Source organism: Musca vetustissima, unplaced genomic scaffold (assembly GCF_032173495.1).
Source record: "Musca vetustissima isolate MV318-11 ecotype Yass unplaced genomic scaffold, APGP_CSIRO_Mvet_v1 utg3999, whole genome shotgun sequence".
NCBI classification, from domain to species: domain Eukaryota; kingdom Metazoa; phylum Arthropoda; class Insecta; order Diptera; family Muscidae; genus Musca; species Musca vetustissima.
In genome coordinates, this window is record NW_026887379.1 from 33880 (window position 1) to 57164 (window position 23285).

The 23285-nt window shown below is 32.2% G+C and overlaps 1 protein-coding gene across 1 annotated transcript; it reads right to left on the reverse strand.

Moving 5' to 3' along the window:
* Positions 1 to 3301: 3301 nt before the first annotated feature.
* On the reverse strand, positions 3302 to 5847 carry LOC133334961 (zinc finger BED domain-containing protein 4-like). The gene is made up of 4 exons (XM_061543272.1): positions 5437 to 5847; positions 3876 to 5382; positions 3669 to 3818; positions 3302 to 3600 (listed from the first exon to the last, which is right to left on the reverse strand). Exons 1-4 carry the CDS (start codon positions 5748 to 5750, stop codon positions 3406 to 3408), a joined length of 2166 nt encoding a protein of 721 aa, XP_061399256.1. The 5' UTR covers positions 5751 to 5847; the 3' UTR covers positions 3302 to 3405.
* Between the last annotated feature and the right edge of the window lie 17438 nt (positions 5848 to 23285).

Here is a 23285-nt window from a genome sequence, read left to right on the forward strand (position 1 = left end):
CATAGATTTTTAAAAAAAAATTTTCAAGGCGTGGATTTAAAAAAAATTCAAGGCATAGATTTAAAAAAAAATATTTTTTAAGGCGTGGATTTATAAAGAAAAAAAATCAAGGCCGAGATTTTTTTAAAAAAATATTTGTTCAAGGCGATGATTTAAAAAAAAAATTCAAGGCATGGATTTAAAAAAAAATTCAAGGCATAGATTTTTAAAAATATATTTTTTCAAGTCATGGATTTAAAAAAAATTTCAAGGCATGGATTTAAAAAAAAAAATTCAAGGCATAGATTTTTAAAAATATATTTTTTCAAGGCATAGATTTTTAAAAATATATTTTTTAATATATATTTTTCTCAATTTGTAGGAACTTTCGATAGCGTGCATTTAAAAAATAGTTTTCAAGACGTGTATTTTGAAAAAATATATATTTTTTCAAGGTATGCATTAAAAAAAATATTTTTTAATATACAATTTCGAGGCATGCATTTTGTATAAAAAAATTAAGGCGTGGATTAAAAAAAATATTTTTTAAGGCGTGCATTTTGAAAAAAAATTAAGGCGTGGATTTAAAAAAATATTTTTTAAGGCGTGCATTTTGAAAAAATATTTTTTAAGGCGTGCATTTTGAAAAAAATATTTTTTAAGGCGTGCATTTTTTAAGACGTGAAATTAAGAAAAATCAAGGTGTGAATTAAAAAAAAAAATCAAGTCAATCAAATCAATCAATTGTACTAAATATAGTACACTGTAGTACGCATTTTCAAAACTTCATACTTAACCCTACACGCCACAGTGATCCTTAATCCAAGTTATGATTCCAACTCTATCGATTCACCCACAATTTAAATTGTACCAAATTTTCTACAAACCCCAATTCTACACCTCCACAGTGATCCTAAATCCAAGTTGCAGAATTCCAACTCTATCTGTTCACCCACAATTCAAATTGTACCAAATTTAGTACAGTGTCTAAAACCTGATTCTTTCCCCAATCCTACACCCCCACACTAATCCTAAATGCATGTTTCAGGATTCCAACTCTATCGGTTCATCCACAATTAAAATTGTAACAAATTTAGTACATAGTAGTATCAATTTCAAAACTTCCTACATACCCTCCAATGCTACACCTCCACAGTGATCGAAAATCAAAATTTCAGGATTCCAACCCTATCGGTTCACCCACACTTTAAATTGTACCAAATTTAGCACATATTAGTACAAATTTCTAAAACTTCCTACATATCTCAATGTTACACCTCAACAGTGATCCTGATTCCAAATTTCATGATTCTAGCTCTATTGGTTCACCTAAAATTCAAATTGTACCAAATTTAGTACCATTTAATACAAATTAATACTTTAGTACCTATAAGTATTAATGTCTTAAACTGAGTGCTGACCCCAATACTACTCCCCTACAGTGATCCGGACTCCACATTTTATTGTTCCCGTTCTATCGGTTCACCCAAATTCAAATTGTACCAATTATAGTACGATTTAGTACTTTTCGTACACATGAGTAACAAATTTCAGGATTCCAGCTCGATTTGTATCTCCAAATGCTATTTGTACCAAACGCTTTCAAAACAATCTCCTTAAATAGACCCTACATCGCAGCCCTAATTCGCATTCCAAATTTCAAGTTTTTAGCTCTATTCATTCACATGCTGTGAAATTGTACCAAATTTAGTACCTTTTAGTACTTTTCGCATACTTATAGTTCGAATATCAAAAAAAAACCCCCTTTACTATATCTATTCTACACTCCGTACTGTACTTTTCGTACCGTTAGTAGTACGAATTTTCAAAAACCCAGCCTTATCTGTCACCTTTGGACCAAGAGTGACCCTCACCCAAAATGTCAAGATTCAATGATTTTGTAAAAATTATTCTGGAAGGTCTTTCGATGTCATAGATTTAAAACAAAACCAGTGAGCTGAGCAGTATAGTCTGACGGGGCCGACCATACGATACCCTAGACAACTAGCACGGAACTGTAACATTCTGCGGATTTTTATTCCGAGCCTGGACAATTTTTCGTGATATCTACACCCTAACTAAATAATATCTGAATACGGTAGCTCCTGTAAATATTTAAGTGTAACACCCACATCCGAGTACATAGGACAATTGGTATCAATTTAAAGGCTAACCACTCCTCTCGGATATACTATCTACTTCCCGGGTCTACGTCCTTCAGGAGTAAATATATACGCCATAGAATACAAATTTTGTAATTTTTCACACAAAAGGCAGGGTCCATTTGACCCGGTAAATATTGACCGATCTTTATAAGAACAGGCATGCTTATTCTATGGCCCGATCCCCTTCTCCACGTAAAAATTCGCGATGTTTGAACCATAATTGCGGCCTCTAGAGCGACCAGATAATCAGACAAAAATAACGTTTTTGGTCCATTTCATCCCCTAAAATATTACATGGACGAAATTTCGAAAGATTGGTCCATAACTGTGGCCTGTATCGTATTTACAAATTATAATGGATAGACGGACGGACGGATGGATACACATGTCTAGATTGACTCCACTAGTTGAGATTTGACAATCGGTATACTTAAAGGTGGGTCTAGGACCACCTCTTGGGGCTGCACAAAGCTATAATACCCTGACAGCATAGTTGTGTGGTATAAAAATTGGAGGGTCTATAATTTTTTTTTTTTTTTTTAAATTCAAGTCCTGAAGGTCTATAGAAGTCATAGATTTCTTTAAAAACTATTTTGGAGGGTCTATCGAGGTCATGATTTTGTTGTAAATAATTTAGGAGGGTCTATCGATGTGTCGTGTATTCTTTAAAAAATGTTTTGGAGGGACTAACGAAGTTTTTTTTTTCAATCCAAGTCCTCTTAGACCATGTGTCTAAAGCGTGTGTAGAGTGCTCCCCATATATATCACACATGCCGATTTTTCAGCTGTGACGATTATTCATACAGTCAGTCAGTCGATTGGTCGGTGCTAGTGTCTTCTAGTGCGACTGCCTGTTAGCCGCCCCTTTCAAAACAACGAACAGCCACCTAACCAAGTAACGAACTCAAATGAGTTTGGGTGCACATCGTAGCTGGTGCTGGCGCTGCTGCTGCCTCTGCTGCCAGCCAGTCAGTCAGCAGAGGGCGAAGCCGATGTAAAATTCTCGGCGGCGGCGGCTAAGCATAAAAAAGTCGGCGGCGGCTAAAAGTCGACTGCAGCCGAAAGAAAATCGGCGGCGGCGGCTAAAGCAATATACGGCCGGCGGCGGCTAAAAGTCGGCTACAGACGACGACTTTAACGTGAACAAATAATTTCGGTTGTTTTAATAACTGTCAATTCATTTAATTTAAAATAAAAATGAAAATATAAGTTTATATGCACATTTGTTGCTTATAGCACATTAAAAATTAATAAAAATACTTTAATTTGATAAAAATGGTTCGACGACTGCCTTGTTATCGTGAACAAACAATTGTTTCTTTACTGTTGCCGGATGCAGGCTGCTTCTCTTTGCATTTACACAATTCCCGGCATATGAAAATGCTTGCTCTGAAGATGCTGATGTGGCTGGAATTCCAAAGCACATATTTGCTACAGCAGCAACATTTGGAAAGATCTATAAAAAGTAAATGGTCAAAACGTAACCTGCTTAAAATAAGTTTAAGATGTGAATCTTTAACGTACTTGTTTGTTCTGTCGCCACCAATCTAGAGGCTCAACCGCCTCGACTTTCATTTCCAAATATTTTCTTATTTCTAACTCTACGTTATTTTGTACATTAGAAGGCGATGGTCCCATAAATTCCAACATTCTTTGACGACTAGCTGATATTTTCTGCAAGTAAAATATACGTTAGTTAAGTTTACCTTTACATTTATTAAAACATAATACCTGTTTTTTTGCATTTGGTTCAGTGCTCGTTGATGGCTCATTTAATAATGTGTCATCGATTTCCTTTAATTTTTCAATTTCTTCCATAATCAAGTTCTCCTTGGAAATTGGAGACAGAACATCATGCACAAGTTCCAAGGAGTTTGGCGATTGTTTGGGTATCTGTAGTATATATTTATCTAAAACAGGCCAGTTTTTTTGGCATGGGTCCATAAGCGCAGCTACAACATACATTCTATATACTTTGAATCGCTTCGTAAAGTTTTGCACAGCGAAATTGCATAAATTGATTGTTAGTTCAAAAGACGCTTTTTCTTCTTCTTTCTTCAATGAGGACATAATGGATTCCTGAAAATAAATACACGAAGATATCGTCGGATAATCTTGGCCTTGAAGGTGTTTTGTGGCGTCCTCAAAAATTTTTAAAAACGTGCCAAATTCCGTTATAATTTGCATTTCCATTGTCCCAATCACTAACAGTTCCTTTTTAGCTTTAACTAATGCTATATTTATAGTGGATATATTATTCGTATAGCTTTGAATCATTGCAAGCAGAGAGTTCCAACGTGTTGCAACGGAATTTTTCAAAGAGGTGTGGTGCTTGACGTTTAAAGTTGCTTCATATTGTTCAGTAAAATAGTCATCTCCATGTGGAAATTGTTCGCAACTATCCAAACTCTCCAAAATTATTTCAACCTCTGTAAATATTTTTACTAAATCGTTTTGTTCCTCCATATTTTGAATATTTGATATTTCTTCATAGCTATACATTAAGCTGCCATAAATTTTTTTTAATTTTGATATTATGTTATTAATATTTTCAAATGACTTGTTGTTTAGTATATCTTCCATCAAAAATCTGTGTAAAACATGAGCCATACAACCATATCTTGGTATATTTTTAATTTTTAAAGCTGAAACGATGTTGCTTCCACCATCAGTAACAGCACATATGTTTTTTTCCAACAGATTAAATTCACATAAAGCTTCTTCAATTTTTTCTACAACTGCTAGTCCAGTGTGAGGTCGTGGAAAGATCTCTGTCTTGAGCGTTACAATTTGCATTTGAAAATTTTGGCAGAAATGCACTTTTATGTTTATGTAAGACAAGTGCTTATGTTTATCTGACCACATATCCAATACAAGTGTAACATTTTCGGGCGACTCTTTAAGGCTTGTTTTTACGTGGTCCAAATATATGTTATAAACATCGTTTAAAGCCGTTGTAGCTATTGTCCTATCTGTGGGGAATATAGCCTTTGGGTTTAAGAAAGATACCAATTTCTTAAATCCTGGCCTTTCAACAATTTTAAACGGTTGCAAATCCCAACAGCACATTTCGGCGACCCGGCGAGCATTTTGTTGTTTGTTGTTACAACTTGTTGAGGATTTCAATGCATTTTGTGTCATTGTTGAACTTTTCAGGTTATTTAAAGATTTCACGTCCAAGTTATGTACAGCTCGTAGATGGTTCATATAATTTGTGGTTGATGTTGATTTTCCAAAACTAAAATCATAAACAATTACACACATGCGAATGGAAAAAATTAGAAATTCTTACCTTTTTAAATTGGTCTTTTCATCCAAACACAATTTGCAAAATTTATATTTTTGAAGTATATGCCTCTTTTTAAAATAGAGATCACCAAAATATTTCCAACACAATGATATACCACCTTCATTTACAACAACCTTTGCCAAATTTTTAAATTCATTTTTCTTTTTAAAAAGATCTTCATATTGAGATACATCTGCATATTGAGAAATATTGATTTCAGTATCAACAGATTCGTCAGAATCGGATTCTGATTTAGTCAAAACTGTTTGACCCTTTCGGTTAGCGGAAAAATAATTTTTAATATTCCTTTGGCACATTTTGCATTCTTTTCTTTGAACAAGCAAAAACACAACGAATCTTTGGCAAACAATATGGTTGCCACTCCATCAAAATTCGTAAGTTACAAAAGGTTGCCAAAGGTTTTGTGATAAAAAAAAAAACAAATCTACATAGACATAATACCCTTACCACTATGTGCTGTAGGGTATAATTAATATAAATAGCCTACACGTTTTTGCCTCTCGAAGACGAGTGCACAATGTAAATTATCGTCCAATAATGAGCATTATAATATGTTAATTTATCGATAAGATTAAAAGACATATTTATACAAATTTGCTGTATAAATTTATATTTTTCAACGGCGCCGACTCAGTCGGCTAAAAATTTGAGCCGATGAGAGCCGCATACATCAGCGGCGGCTCAGATCACTTAAAAAAAGTCGGCGGCGGCTGCACGCCGACTGCGAGCCGATCGGCTTCGTGCTCTGTCAGTCAGTCACTCAGCCTGCTTTCGATGGTGGTGGTGATGATGACGATGATGACAATATTATTGTTGCTATTGTCGTTGACGTCGTCGTTGTTGTTGTTGTTGCTGTTATTGGGGTTTTGTTAAGGAGAGCGAAAAACAGAAAAAGGCCGGTCACAACCAGCAAAAATTTCAGTTCTCGATCTCTCAGCGTGCAAGGCGGACGCCAAACAAAAATACAACAGCAGCGCAACAGTTCGCTTTCAGATTTATTTTTGTTGTTGAAAACGTTACAAGAAAACACAGTTTTCAAATTTTTCGTTCGTTTAAATTTTTGTAATTATTTTTTTGTCGAAGTGCATACAAAAAAAAAACAATTTAATTTTTTTTAATAAAAAAATCAATGGTGAATAATAGAAAATAAAATCACGCTGCGGATCCTTTCCACCCTAAATAAACATTTCCCCGGGAATCCTTAAAAATATAGTTAAAGCCAACAAAAAAATAAAACAAAAAATCCATATGTTAACAACAATTTGTGTAAAAAGTCTCTCCGGCCAAAGAAAACGAAGTGAAAAGTGACAGTTTTTTTATTTGGGTTTTTTCGTTTTCAATTCAATTTTTTTTATTTGAGACGCCTTTTTGTTGGCAGCAAACAATTCGGGTGATCTAAAACTGTTCTTTTGTCGCTGTAAGACAACAAAATTTGATTTTGCAAAGGTAGCCGCCATTACTGCTCCTCCTACTCCCCCCTTCGCCTTAGCTCCTTTGCTTCGGTTGGACAATTAACGAATTGTTGTTTTCCTTTTTTGTCGGACTATTTTTTGTTTGGTTTAGTTTAATTGCTTTTTGTGTGGTGTTTTTTCTCGGTTTTCCTTTTTGTCATCGCCATCATCATCCTCGTCATATTGAAAAAAAAAGAACTGTCAAATAGAACAACAACAACAAATATCGCGCTCCGTTGTCTGCTGTCACTTACAACAAATTCGTGTGTTTTGTTTATTTTTTTCCGGTGACAGTGACATTGAAAACACCATTGTTGTTGTTGCTGATAATTAATAACTTGTTGTTATTGTTGTCAGTGTGGGGATAGTTTCGTTTTATTATCCCTAGAAAAAGTCGTGTGTGTGCGTGCAAGGTGTTGTAATCACTATTTTTTTTTTGCATTAGTTTCTCTAATTGCATTTCTTTGTACTGCCGGAGCGGTTGTTATTCGATATTTTTAATATTAGAAGGTGAGTAATTAATTTTAAGAAATTCAAGAATAAAAAATATATATATTTTTGAGCTGCAATCCTAGGAGTGTTTTGTGCTCTATGAAAGTCGGGAATTTTTGAAAATATATATATATTCTTCAAGGGCAATATACATAGGCACGGAATTAAAAAAAATATTTTTTGGACTATATAAAAGGTGTTTTGTTTTTAAAAAAAAATCTTTTTGAAAAATAGAATAGTGGCAAAGGTTTAATAAAAAAAAATTTAGGACGGTATTAAAGGCGCGCATTTCTTAAAATAAATATTCTTGGGGATTTATCCACCAATGGATCTATAAAAAAATATATTTTTAAGTGCTCTATCGTAGGAAAAATTTTTACAAATTAATTTGGAGAAAATTATGTTAGGGGGCTCTATGGATGGATGCATTTTTTTTATCATTATTTTGAAGGGTCTATCGAAGTCATGATATTTTTTTCATTTTTGTATGGTTTAATAGTCAGGAAAGTCGGTCAAAGTCAGATATTTTTTAAAAAATTATCGGGCATATCAATTTTTTTGGAGGGTGTGGGTGATACCCTTTGACCGATGTCGTGGTTTTTAAATTATTTTTGGTGGATTTTATTTTTAAATTTATTTCGTAGGGTCTATCGAAGACATGGATTTTTTTTTTTTAATTTTTTTCGAGGGTATATCGAATTTATGGAATTTTTCGAAATTCATTTAGAGGGAATATCGAAGTCATGGATAAAAAAAAAAAAAAAAAAAAAATTAGCAGGGTCTATCAAAGTCGTGGACTTTTTAAAAATATTTTTTTTTTTTAATTGGAGGGTCTATCGAAATCATGGATTTATTAAAATAAATAAAATTAATTTAAAAATTGTTTTGTAGGGTCTTTCGAATTCATGGATTTTTATAAATTATTTTCGAGGGTATATCGAATTCATGCAATTTTTCGAAATTCATTTCAAGGGAATGTGGATATCATGGATTTTTAAAAAATTATCTCGGAGGGTCTATCAAAGTCGTGGATTTAAAAAAATATATATATATTTTTTTAATTGGAGTCTATCGAAGTCATGGATTTTTTAAAAGTCTGAATTTTTTAAAAATTATTTTTTAAGAAATTGGAGGTTCGATCGAAGTCACAGATTTCTAAAAATTATTTTCCAGGCTATATCGAATTCATGGAATTTTTGAAATGAAATTTTAAATTTTTTTCGGGAGTATATCGAATTTATGGAATTTTTCGAAATTCATTTCGAGGGAATATCGAAGTCATGGATTAAAAGCAAAATATTTTGCAGGGTCTATCAAAGTCGTGGACTTTTTAAAAAAATATATATTATTAATTTGGGGGTCCATCGAAGTCGTGGATTTTTTATAATTTATTTGTAGGGTCTTTCGTAGTCATGGATTCTTAAAAATTATTTTCGAGGGTATAATATCAAAGTCGTGGATTTTTTTTTATTTTCCAGGCTATATCGAATTCATAATATTTCTTTTTTAAATTGGAGGGTCTATCGAAATCATGGATTTATTAAAATTAATTTGGGGGTCCATCAAAGTCGTGGATTTTTTTATAATTTATTTGTAGGGTCTTTCGTAGTCATGGATTCTTAAAAATTATTTTCGAGGGTATATCGATATAAAAAAAATATTTTGGAGGGCCTATCAAAGTCATATTTTTTCATTTTTGTATGGTTTAATTTAGTCAGGAAAGTCTGTCAAAGTCAGATATTTTTTTAAAAATTTATCGGGCATATCAATTTTTTTGGAGGGTTTAAATTTTTTTCGTGATTTTTTTTTTAATTTATTTTGTAGGGTCTATCGAAAACATGGATTTTTTTTTAATTTTTTTGAGGGTATATCGAATTTATGGAATTTTTCGAAATTCATTTCGAGGGAATTTTTTTAATTTTTTTTTTAAAGAAATTAATGGGACTATCGAAGTCATGGATTTTTTAAAATTAATTTGGAGGGTCTATCAAAATTATTTTTTTAAGAAATTGGAGGGTCTATCGAAGTCACAGATTTCTAAAAAAAATATTTTTCAGGCTATATCGAATTCATGGAATTTTTGGAAATTATTTTTGAGGGAATATCGAAGTCACGGTAGTACAAAATGAAAAAAATCGCTGTTGCAAACAAAAACTTACTGCGAAAAAATTCATTTCGGGCCGCCTCCCTGCCTACGTCCCTGGTTGTCAGTGTATTATAGCTTTGTGCAGCCCAACGAGTTTGTCACGCTGCGAAATATTGGTCCTAGACCCACCTTTAACTATACCGATCGTCATATCTCGACTAGTTGAGTCTATCTAGACATGTGTGTCCTTCCGTCCGTCTGTCTGTCCATTATAATTTATAGACACGATACAGGCCACAGTTATGAACCAATCTTTACGAAATTTTGCATGTAGGATGGATTCTGGCCAATGAAGACCCCTATTGCTTTTGGCAATGATCGGTTAATATTTAGGGGATAGAATTAACCAAATACTTAATTTTTGTTTAATTTTCTGGTCGTTTCAGGGGCCGCAATTGTGGCCCGAACATCGCGAATTTTTTACATGGAGAAGAGGACCGGACCAAAAAATAGACATGATAAAGATCGGTCAATATTTAGCGGGTCAAATGGACCCTGACTTTTGTGTGGAAAATGACAAAATTTTATATTCTAAAACGTATTTATTAACCCTTGCAGGTCATAGACCCGATAAGTTGATAGTATATCAAAGAGGAACGGTTGACCTTTAAATTGATACCTATTATATTGTCGCATGTACTCGGATGTGAGAGTTACATTTAAATATTTATAGGTATAATAGCGCTGATCGCTTTGAAATTTTCCATGAGGATCCAGTTATGGTCAAGAGCAACGCATATAACTTTCGGTGATGATCAGATTACAATTGTGGGATGAAGTGGACCGAAAACTTAATTTTTTTTTCGAGTCGATCTATAGGCCACAATTATAAGCCGAACATCACAACACAACTCACGGTGAAGGAAATTTGAACAAGTAATTAGAAGGGCTATACTGAAGGAAGAGGTGCTGTTGACCCCTAATCGGGCAAGAGGGAGTAAATATCACGAAATATTGCCCTGGCTCGAAATAAACATCCGCAGAGACTTAGAGTTCCGTGGTAGTTGTGTAGGGTATTGTATGGTCGACCCCGTCCGACTATACTGCTCCGCTCACTGGTTTATGGCAATATTAGACCGGATCTATATATAAAATTTAGTTTTAAGTGGATTTTTGGGGTTGTTTTCTTTAAATGTTATTTTGTTTAAGGGGACCCCACATTCTCGTGGTCAACATTTTTTTTTTATTTAATTCGAATCTACACTAATTCAAGAATGTCCCTACAGAATTTCAAGTGAACATCTCAAGAGCTCTTGATGATATAGCCGATTTATTGTGCCAGCATCCAGTGACGGCTAAAGGGCTTCTCAAACTTTAAACGCGTTTTTCTCTTTTGCGAATGGCGGGAACGACAACACAAAAACTAATAACCCAATCGATTCCAAATTTTTACACGTTTCTCTGTGAGTGTATAGCTATCGTATGAACTAGGATAAAGCCAATCTGTGAATATCTTCCTTATTTTTTAAATTTGTTTTTGGTCAAAAATCGGCAATTTTCGAAAAAATATTTTTTCAAAGGTCCGCCATTTTTTTAATTTTAGAGCGAAGTCAATAATCCTAGTTCATACGAGAGCCACACATGAACTCTTTCTAACATCGTTGGAATCGATGTTCCAGTGAGGAGTTATCATGCACGCCATCAAAAATAAGGACTTCTCTTTAATTACAAAAAACAACAACAAAACAATTACAAAAATTGTTTGTAAATTATTTTTCTTCTCTTTTAAATCTTCAAATATATATATATATATATATATATATGTGCAAAGTTACAAACCTTAACAAGCATTGGTATTGATTTACCAGCCCATTGAAAATCTCGAAAAAATTAAATCGAGAATGGAGGCGGTTCCCTTAAATAAAAAGAAAAACTAAATATATATTGCCTATTTTAATATTTTTATTTTTTATTTACGACTTTAGTTAGGAATGGGATTAAGGGACAATATGTTTTCAATCCTAAACGATGTCCATTGCCTTTTGCATTGCATCAGTCCATATATATATATATATATATATATATATTTTTTTTTTTTCAATTAAAAATTGGCATAATTATTTAAAATAACTAATACAATTTAAAAAAACATTTTAATTTACATTCATAAATTGTTTACAAAATACATACGGAACTTTGTTTTGTTCTATAGACTGGTTAACCCTTTAAGGGCACAACTTTCCGCTTGACAACGGAATACATAAATATTAAATACAATGTGATCGATTCAGTCGATATCCATTTTTTATTTAATGTATAAAATGGCATTTAAAAAATATGCGAACTTTCCGGTAAAGGGTTAATCATAAAAGACAAGACAAAGAAGCCTTCAAATTATTAACCATAGCAGCAACAACAATTGACACTTTACACGGTCGAGTGAGAAAAATGTGTGAAAACGTGATATTGGAATAATAATTAATATGAAATTAATATTGTAAACAATTTGAATTGTTAAATAAAAAAACAATAATAATAATACAAATTAATTAACAACATTCCAATGAAAAAGGGACAACGAAAGGCATAGGGACAAATTAAATTAAAAAACTATTTTATTTAAATTTAATAGAAATAAATATGTACTTCTTAAAAATTATATATTTTTATTAAATATATATATATATATAAAATTATAAAGCTTATTTTTAATTTATTATAGCTTCAGAAAAAAAACAAATTTAATGAAGATTTGCCAACAACTAAAATATAAATATATTTTTTTTGTCTGTAATTTATATAAAATATATGCTTGACTTGCGGATCTATATTTACATAGCGCTACACACACACAAACGTCTACATGACAAAAGCAAAAACACTTTGCAAAGAAAAACTAACGAAATGGTTTGGTGTTTGTTTTTTTGTTACCCCACAAAAATTTTAATTTCTAATAATAGATTTTCATATTGCATACATATATATTTTTTATTTCAAACTAAAGATACATTTCTTCACATAGAAGAGAATTATAATAAAAATATCTTAAAAAAATCCACGCCTTTGTAAAGTGGTCTAAAAAAATATTTAAAAAAATCCACGCCTTTGTAAAGTGGTCTTAAAAAATATTTCAAAAAATCCACGCCTTTGTAAAGTGGTCTAAAAAAATATTTAAAAAAATCCACGCCTTTGTAAAGTGGTCTTAAAAAATATTTAAAAAATCCACGTAAAGTGGTCTTAAAAAATATTTAAAAAAATCCACGCCTTTGTAAAGTGGTCTTAAAAAATACTTAAAAAAATCCACGTAAAGTGGTCTTAAAAAATATTTAAAAAAATCCACGCCTTTGTAAAGTGGTCTTAAAAAATATTAAAAAAATCCACGCCTTTGTAAAGGTCTTAAAAAATATTTAAAATATTTAAAAAAATCCACGCCTTTGTAAAGTGGTCTTAAAAAATATTAAAAAAATCCACGCCTTTGTAAAGGTCTTAAAAAATATTTAAAATATTTAAAAAAATCCACGCCTTTGTAAAGTGGTCTTAAAAAATATTAAAAAAATCCACGCCTTTGTAAAGTGGTCTAAAAAAATATTAAAAAAAATCCACGCCTTTGTAAAGTGACCTAAAAAATTATTTTTTTAAATATTTAAAAAAAATCCAGGCAGGTTTAAAAAAATATTTTTTTAATATTTTTAAAATATCCAGGCCTTTGTAAAGTGGCCTCAAAATATTTTTTTAAATATTTTTAAACAATCCAGGCCTTTGTAAAGTGGTCTAATAAAATATGTTTAAACAATCCACGCATTTTCCTTATAAAAATACTAGCATATGCCCGCAACTTCGTTAGCGAATGTAGGAACTATTTAAGCATGTATTAACATATTATTTTATTTTCACAGCAAACTGCATATATCAGAAAAAACAATCCACACATTAATATCGACCATAAATAAAATTTGAGTACTATTTAGTACCAAATATCATTATTCGAGCTCTAAAGGTTCACCCAAATCCAAATTTTCCATTTAGCACACATAATTTCCATAAGTACCCTCTTCAACCATCCAAGAAAACTTCATGCATACCCCGATGCTACACGCACACAATGATTCCAAATTCAAATTTCAGGATTCCAACTTTATTGGTTCACCCACAATTTAAATTGTACCAAATTTAGTACACAGTTGAACGAATATCCAAAACTTAATGTATACCCCGATCATACACCCCTAAAATGATTCCAAATCCAAGTTTCAGGATTCCAACTCTATTGGTTCACCCACAATTTAAATTATACAAAATTTAGTACACAGTAGGACGTATTTCCAAAACTTCCTACATACTCCAATCATACACCCCCACAGTGATCTTAAATCCAAGTTTCAGGATTCCAACTCTATCGGCTCACCCACAATTCAAATTGTACCAAATTTAGTACGCAGTAGTACATATTTCCAAAACATCCTTCCTAGCCCAATCCTACACCCCCACAGTCATCCTAAATCCAAGTTTTAGGATTCCAAATTTATCGGTTGACCCACAATTCAAATTGTACCAAATTTAGTACACAATGGTACCAATTTCCAAAACATCCTACATATTTCAATCTTACACCTCCACAGTGATCCTGACTCCAAAATTTCATGATTCTAGCTCTATTGGTTCACCTAAAATTCAAATTGTACCAAATTTAGTACCATTTAGTACCCATAAGTATAAATTTGTTAAACTGAATCCTGACCCTAATCCTACATTCCAAATTTTATTGTTCCAGCTCTATCGGTTCACCCAAATCCAAATTGTACCAATTTTATAGTACGATTTAGTACTTTTCCATACTTATGGCTGGTCCATTTTAAGAAAATCTAAATAAATATATATTTTTTAAATCCACGCTGTTTTGATCCTCGAAATTTTCCTCAACACGGTCCTTGGTCCTTGGAAAAATTATGTTTAATTCAATTTGTTATCGCAGGTCATTGACTTTTTTTTATAAAATTTCCACTCTTTAATATTTTCTGAATTTTTTAATAGTTTTCAGCAGCAAACATGTTGTTTGTTGATTTTTAAAGAACTGTGACAGAGAAAATAAATATGTCGCCCGAATTTTATATGGAAAAACATAGGAATTTACCCCATTAATTTCTATATACATATAAACATATATTTTTAAATATATAAAATCCCATATTTTGGCATTAGACTATAACGCGAAAAATCACATGTTTTTTTATTATTTTATTTATGTTTAAAAAAAGAAAACAAAAACACTTCTTTTTAATATTCCAGCTTAATAATAACAACAAAAGTCGCAAGTAATTTGCCGTTTGATATATGTTTATTGAATGAAATGGAAAATCACTGTATCGGACCAAAGATATAGAAAAAAAAACAATATATTTTGGAAAAACAATTTTTTGAGAGGAAAAATTTTCAAACGTGGATAATAAGGAATTTTATTAACAACAATAGTTTTTGACAAGTTTTAGCAATGTTTTTGTCTAGTCATAGTTTTCCATTTTTCATTTTGACATTCAATGCCAATGGAAGAATGGCTATATAAGGTGAGGAGATTTTCTTGAATATATATATATATATATATATACATATATAAACAAGTTTTTTAATACAGTTCTTTTTGCGTGGTTTCATTCATATTTATATACATTTTAATTTTTGGAATATAAATAATAATCCATTTCTCTTCCTAAACCCTTTTAAAGTACTTATAAATGATTCATGCAGTTGGGCGCCATTTAAAGTATGACAATTTTAGTTGTTATTATAATTCAATGTTATTAGAATTCAACAACTATGTCTCGCCTAAAAATTTATTACATACATATTTTTGTTTTGTTTTCTTTTTGCGTAGAATTTTTCTCTTACTATTTTTCCACATTTCTCCAATGCTATCCTCTCTATATATGTAGAGAAAATCTTTGGCATAATTTGTTGACAACAATTTCTAATTTATTCGCATAAAATTGTTATTCTTAATGTGTTTGTCGGCTTTGTTTCACAATTTTTGTCACTTGTCTCCTATACATTTTCCGCTACATTTCATTACAAATTTTATTAAAAAAAAAAAAAAAAACAAAACAAAAACAAAGCAAATATTTGGTAGGTTTTTGGCGTCGTCGTTAAATGTGCATATATACATATTTACATTTACATAAAAAGCAAATTGTTTGTAAACAAAATTAGTTGTTGTTGTGTGTATTTTTTCTTGTAAATTTGGTTATTTAATTATGTCTCTATATAATGTAAAATATATATATTTTTATAATTATTGACGGAAATATTATTACATTCAATTGCTGGTAGGGGAAATGACGCTAGCAAAATATTTAATATTAAATTTTTAGATTTTTTTTGAAGAATTTGAAACATTTGCAAAGCATAAAGAATCTGTTGGTCTTAATTTTTTTAATTTTTTTCAAGAACTAGCTTTTTAACACTATTTTTTCAAGGACCACTATTAACATGAATTAAAAAAACAGCTCCTATAATATTTTTCGAAAAAAAAATATAATTTAAATTACACGGGCATGTTCCGGGATTCACTTGACACAAAATTTTAAATATATACTAAGTTTTGTGTTGTATTTTTTCGAATGAACCTTTCGCTTGACACAAACAACTGATTTGAAATAAGATCGTGCAAAATAGTGTTACCAAATGTTCGCCTTAAATCAATTAACAAATTAATGATATTACAGAGTCTTTCATACATATAATTTATGTTTTGAATAATAAATATTAAAAAATAATAAGGTAATTTTCGTTAGAATAACGTTTTTATACCCTACATAACTATGTTGTCAGGGTATTATAGCTTTGTGCAGCCCCAAGAGTTTGTAACGCCGCGAAATATTGGTCCTAGACCCACCTTTAAGTATACCGATCGTCATATCTCGACTAGCTGAGTCGATCTAGACATGTGTGTCCGTCCGTCCGTCTGTCCATTATATTTTGTAAACACGATACACAGGCCACAGTTATAGGATGGGTTCTGGCCAATGAAGACCCCTATTGTTTTTGGTAAAGATCAGTTTATATCTACTTAATTTGTCGGGTTTTTCGGTTTTTAGCAATAAGCATGCCTGTTTTGATAAGGATTGGCCAATATTTAGAGGGTAAAATGGACCCTGACTTTTGTGTACAAATTTACACAAAATTTGTATTCTATAGCGTATAGATTTACCCCTGAAGGACATAGACCCGAAAAGTTGTTGGTATATCCAAGGGCAGTGGTTGACCTTCAAATTGACACCAATTATATGGTCGTATTTACTCAGGTGTGGGAGTTACACTTAAATATTTACAGGTGATTATGTATTCAGGCATTATATTTAGTAACCCTTTACTACACTAGAGGGCGGAAATATAGCGCTGATCGCTTTAAAATGTTCCATGAAGTTCCAGTTATGGCCAAGGATAACGCTTACAATTGTCGGTGACGATCATATAATTATATGGTGATGAAATGGACCGAAAACTTAATTTTTTGTGTTTTTTCGAGTCGGTCTATAGGCTCCAATGGGAATAAGAAGGTCACAACATACGGGAAGAGAATCTGGACAAGTAATTAGAAGGGCTGTACTGAACATTTGTTATAATTGTCGGCCTCTAGTTGGTCCAGATGGTTCAAATATAGCGAAATTTGCCCAAGCTCAGAATATAGATCCAAAGAAAGTTAATTTTTCGTTGAAGTTGTGTAGGGTATCATATGGTCGGCCCCGTCCAACTATACTGCTCCGCTCACTGGTTTTTATTGTTTTTGTTGTGCAAAAGTTTGAAAATTTCAATTCAAGTGGGAAGCAGAACGGAAGGTAACTTCTGAGGGGAAGTGTATGTGTGAAGTGTAAAAAACTCAACGTGTATTCCAGAACATATCCGATAATATTTTAAAAATATACTAAAATCAATTAATCAAGGAGTCCACAGTTTGACCCCAACACTACGAAATTTTACACTCGGTAGGGAATCTGGTCAAAGAATAAGCATGAGTGTTATGCTGAAGTTCTGTCAATATTTAGCGGGTCAAATTGATCCAGACTTTTGTGTGAAAAAGGGCAAAATTTGTATTCCCGCGGCATGTATATTTACTCCTGAAGTTATTGACCTTTAAATTGATATCAAGTATAGTGTTGTATGTACTCGGATGTGGGAGTTATACGTAAACATTTAAATGTGTCTATGTGTTATGGTATTGTTTAGTACTATTATAACCCTAGTAGAGGGCGGAAATGTCGCTCTGATCGCTTTGAAAATTTGCTAGTCCCTCTAGACGCCATTATTATATGATTTTAAAACATTTTAAAATTATATTTAAATGTTTAAATATATTTATTTACTGTTCTTAAATGTTAACACCTTTAATTAATAATCATTATTTTCTTTATATTTTATTTTTCAGAAAATCTCTAAAATTATGTCTAATACGGAGAAACAGGGTGTCACAAAAATAAGAAGTAAGTACATTTTATAAATGCTATTTATTCTAGGTTAGGTTAAGGTTACCGATTATCTTTTTTAAATATCCGAATTTTTTTCTTTTGTTTTTGATTAAATGATGTAGATCTAATCTGTTCTAATAAAAATTCAATTTTTATACCCTTCACCACATTGTGATACAGGGTATTTTGTCTTTTTGCATATGTTTGAACAGGCAAAAGGAATCGAGATAGAGACATGGTTCTTTTTGAATATGCATAGAATCACTTTCTGAGTCGATTTATGCCTGTCCATCTGTACGTCCGCCCATGTACTTTTGTAAACAATATACAGGTCATATAATCCGATTTGGATGAAATTTGGCTCATGTCACTTATTTGGCCCAAGGACGAACCCCATTGATATTGGAGAAAATCGGTTTAGATTTAGATATAGCACCAAACTCCCAATATTGGTTCGATTAAGACAAAATTTAACACAGAGTATTGAATTAGGACTAGATTGATATATGTCAAATTTTGTTGAAATCGATTCGGATGTATGCGAAGTTTTTTTGAAATCGGTTGAAAATTAGATATAGCTCCTATATATAGTTTCGTCCGATTCTATGCAAATGGAGCACCAAAGAGTTAAATTAATGCCGATTGGCACAATATTTTGCACAGCGTGCTGAACTAGGTCCAAATTTATGTATGGGAAGTTTAGTTGGATTCCATTTCAAAGGTCCTCCAAAGATTCTGTGTCTATTCTAGCATAGGATATTGTACATATGAGCATATCTTGTATGTACCCAAAGTGGCGAAGGGAATCATATAGTCGACACGTCCGACTTTTGAATTTTCCTTACTGGTTTTAATGGATGTGGATTTTTCCTAACAAAAATCCAAATTTTTATCATATGACCATCCAATTAACTCTTCAAATGACTTCTTATTTGAAGTTTATTCAAGACACAGAAATAAATTAATTAAAAATATGTATATGTACCTAAATACATATATGTATGCTTATATGTCCCATGATGCCATTTTATTGGCCGACTTTAATTGTTTGTCCTCCAATTATGTGCGGTAGAAGAAAAAAGAAATGAAAATTGATTAAATTCTTTGGAGCCATTAATTATTAAATGTCTCCAAATATATACACATGTAAAAACGTATGCATATGTATGTATGCAAATAGCCCATGGTTATTTCTATTATAACACTTTTTATTATTGTTGTTGTATTCCTTTTCAATATTAATATCATGCCAATAAATATGCACCAGCAGCAGCTATATGGAATATAAAACAATTGTTGTACGATCTTCCACATGTGCTGTGTTGTTGTTGTGACGAGCCTCTTTTTTTGGTTTTGTGTCCAGTTGTTGTTTTTTTCATAGAGGCATATCGACATGTTACGAACGTGCTGTTAATTTGTCCGTTGACATATTGAAATGAAAACCCATCGAAATATGGGTGTGTTTTTTTGTATTTCTTTTTTGATGTGATGCGCGTTGATCGTTCGATGGACTTGATAAAAACTGTATTCTGCTATGGCAACAGTTCGTTGTTTTTTTCCAGTTATGATGTAACGGAGATTCAAGCGGGTTCAGTGTCTGTTCGCCTGTCTGTCATTTGGTGGAAAATGATAATTGAACTTCGTTAAAAAAAAAACAAATAAATAAAAAAATTGTACAGTGGCTCCATGCTTTTTAGATGGACATTTAGAATTGATATGGGGGATCGGGAATATATCTAGAATATTTTCCAGAACATTGAGGGTTATAAATTTAATACAACTGACGCCTCTTTTGAAAATGTGAGCCACACATTCGTAGTTTGAAAATCACATCACTCAATTAACGAATTGACTCTGCAATTTAATTCTCGGTAATGAAAGTGAAACTATTTTTAATACGACTCCTAGGGTGTGTGTGTGTGAATATGCGTATCTACATTTAAGTGAATTGCTTGCCACACAAATTTGTTATTATTTGCAACAATTGATTTGTTTTGCCACCCAAAACAATTGAAAGCAATTTTCAAATTAATGCAACATGTTCGAGAACTTCTCTGTGATTCATACTCTCTCGCAATGAGAATCGATGCTCGTAAGCTCAGCTTTGTGTGGATACTTTTCTAGGCGGTATGTAGAGATGAAGTGAAGTCATCTTTGTGTCTGTGTGTATATTGAGTAAAATTGAGGTTATAACTTCATTGATTATTGCCGTTTAATTGAATGAAAAAAAACTCACTCAATGGCGTGATCATGACAATTGAAAATACGACCAAATAGTGTTGGGTCATATTTCTTAATTCACATTCAATTAACGATCAATTGGAGAATGTTCTCGAATACCATGAGGGAAAATATTAAAGAAAAAAATTCCATCCGGATTTTTTTTTTTTTTTTGAGATTTTTTCTAGCAGAAATATCGCAGATTTTTCTAATCGCTCAAGAGGCCACAGCTAGTAGCCGAACATTATGAAATTTTACACAAGGATGGCAAATTCCCAAATGGAACAAGAAAGGACAAAATGTTCATATAATGACGTAAATTTTCTCTTCGCAAAGACCTGACCCCCGAATAAGTGTATGAAAGAGGTAGATTTGATATCGAATTAAATATCAGCAGCCAGATGTAAATGTATTTCAAATCGGAAATCGGATATGGTATGCCTTCCAAAAATATTTTTAGGGGTGGTCCATCCTCCCTTCCCTCACACTAAGGGTGGCAAATATCGCGAAATATTACCCTAGCTAGGAATAGAGAACCGCAGTGGGTGATAGTTGTGTAGAGTATTATATGGTCGACCGTGTCCGGCCGTACTGCTCTGCCTAAAGGTCTATTTCTATACCCTACACCATAGCTTGGAGGGTATATTAATTTGGGTTTTCCATTTGTAGCTCATCGAAAGAATTATTTGCGACCCTATAAAATTCTATGACGATCTAAGCTTGTCCGTCCGTCTGTCTGTTATAAAGGAATTGCGAATTCGCATAGAGTCTTTTGTCGGCAGGCAGGTCAAGTTCGATGATGAGATAAAGCGTTTAGGCATAGCTCCCATATAAAGGTACCCCCACCAACTATCGATATTTTGGTCCAACTTTCGATATTTAGGTCCACTTTTTCTGGTATCCACCATATAAGAGTACCCCAAAATTGTCGGTATTTTGGAGGTTTTGATCGTATTTTTCTACAGAATTGGCTGTTATTTAATACTTTGAGTTCTTATTGGGTAGGAAATCTCTCCTCTAAAAATTATAAATATAAGTCCATTTTTTCGTATAGCACCCATTTAAGGGCTCCACCAAATTTTCGATATTTTGGGGTTCTTGAGCATGATTTCAACCAAATTGGCTGTAATTTAGTAATTGTATTTCTTAATGGGTAACAAATCTCCACAAAAAATTATAAATATCTGTCCATTTTTTCGGATAGCCCCCATATAAGGGTACTTCCCAATTTTCGGTATTTTGGGGTTCTTGAGCGTGTTTTCAACCAAATTGGCTGTAATGTAATGTAATTTTATTTCTTATTGGGTAGCAAATCTCTCCACAAAAAAATTATAAATATCGGTCCATTTTTTCGGATAGCCCCCATATAAGGGTACCCCCCAATTTTGAAGGTTCTTGTGGGCGTTTTTCAACCGAATTCGCTGAAATTTGGTAATCGGTCCATTTCTTCGGGTAGGCCACATATAAGAGTACCCCACAATTTTCGGTATTTTGGTAGTCGTATATGGTAACAAATCTCCCTCACAAAAATATTAATATTCGCCCCCCGTTTATGGGGGTAGTCCCCATACAACCCCCTTATTTATATTAAAATAGTTATCTCATTTGTTCCGCGTTTTGGGTTTGGCTCTAAGACTCTCATTCCACCTTCGGAGGGTATCGAGATAAAAAAAAAACTAGAACGTAAAGTTCGAGAATGAACTATATATGAACTATATCCCGCATTTACATAAAATCAGGCGAAAATATATATGGGAGTTATAACTAAAACTGAACCGATTTTCTCGAAACTTAACACACATCATACTAGACTTAATTGAGTACGCTATGCCAAATTTCAAATCGGTTCAGATTTAGATATAAATCTGAACCGATTTCACTTGTTATTTCTTATTATATATATATTTTTTTCATTTTTGTTTATCCTTTGTGACCCTCGATGACATCTCCTATAACAAACAAAAAAATTGACATTTCAAACTTGCAAATTTTGTTTCTAGACATTTTGTCACATTCAGTTCCCATTCCTCCGAATGATAGATATATATGCATGTATACATAGCGTGACTTAACTATTACAAATGACCTCTAAAACTAATCCTCCACAAACACACCCATCGAACAGCTAATATTCCCCCGCAGCTCAATTGTCTGTCTAACAGTTAGCTGTCTTATCAAGGCCGCCGTATAATCGTTCAAGGAATTTTTACAGCTGAAGAAATGTTGGGAGTGGTTGAAAATATATTTTTTTATTTTGTTTTTTGTTTTTTCTTTTTCAAAACTCTAGAATGACAACAACAATAGTAGACATCATAAACTAATGACGTCACATATTCGCCAAAATAAATAAACAAAAAATAAAAATAATGATAAAGAAAATCGCGAAGGCGGGTGGAAATTTGGCAAATGACGAGTAATTTTTTGGCAATCAGTCGATTTTTTAAAGATTTTTTTTAGTTATTATATGCTCCGATTTTTTTAGAGGACATATTAAAAGTTATAAAAATTTCCAATATATTTTTTTTTTATATTTTATAGCATAGGCCCGCTACGTTGTTAGCGAAACTTTTTATAGTTAAATAAATAAACATTATTTTAGCTACGCAATATACTTTTGGATTAAGTACAAATTTGAAACATTTTTATTATAGGTTTTATATCTTAATATGTTTGTTTTAATCTCAGATCTTACTCCATATTTCTTTCGTACAGAAACGTTAATGCTTCTATCCTACTAAATCGAGTACAAGTTCTGTAAGTTTACTATTTTCTCGATCGTCCCGATGGACTGATGTAAAAAGTTCTATAATACTGTGTTAACCTTTTTTGTTCCTTCCGGTAATTTAATACTAATGGTAAAATATCTAGTTCGTTTTAGTACTGATAGTAGTACCCTTATAGTACAAATTACAATTTTGCACAGCGCATCATTTTTTATTCAGAGACCTGCCTTTATAGTGAAGATTTCCATTAAAATTGCAGAAATTTAGTATTTCTGGTGCGTTACGTATTACAAAATACTCAATGGTATTGTCGGTATTTTTAGTATATCCTCATAATAATGATCCAGCCCATTATTCATTACATCAAAAGATCGATCCAATGTTGTTGGAAACATCATTGGAA

What these genes read in the sequence shown, in the direction of transcription:
- LOC133334961 (XM_061543272.1), bottom strand. Translation starts at nt 5,750, where the DNA reads ATGTGCCAAAGGAATATTAAAAATTATTTTTCCGCTAACCGAAAGGGT. An exon ending in AACCAAATGCAAAAAAACAG is followed by an intron (nt 3,819 to 3,875) that starts GTATTATGTTTT and finishes TTTTACTTGCAG; the next exon opens with AAAATATCAGCTAGTCGTCA. An exon ending in GGTGGCGACAGAACAAACAA is followed by an intron (nt 3,601 to 3,668) that starts GTACGTTAAAGA and finishes TACTTTTTATAG; the next exon opens with ATCTTTCCAAATGTTGCTGC.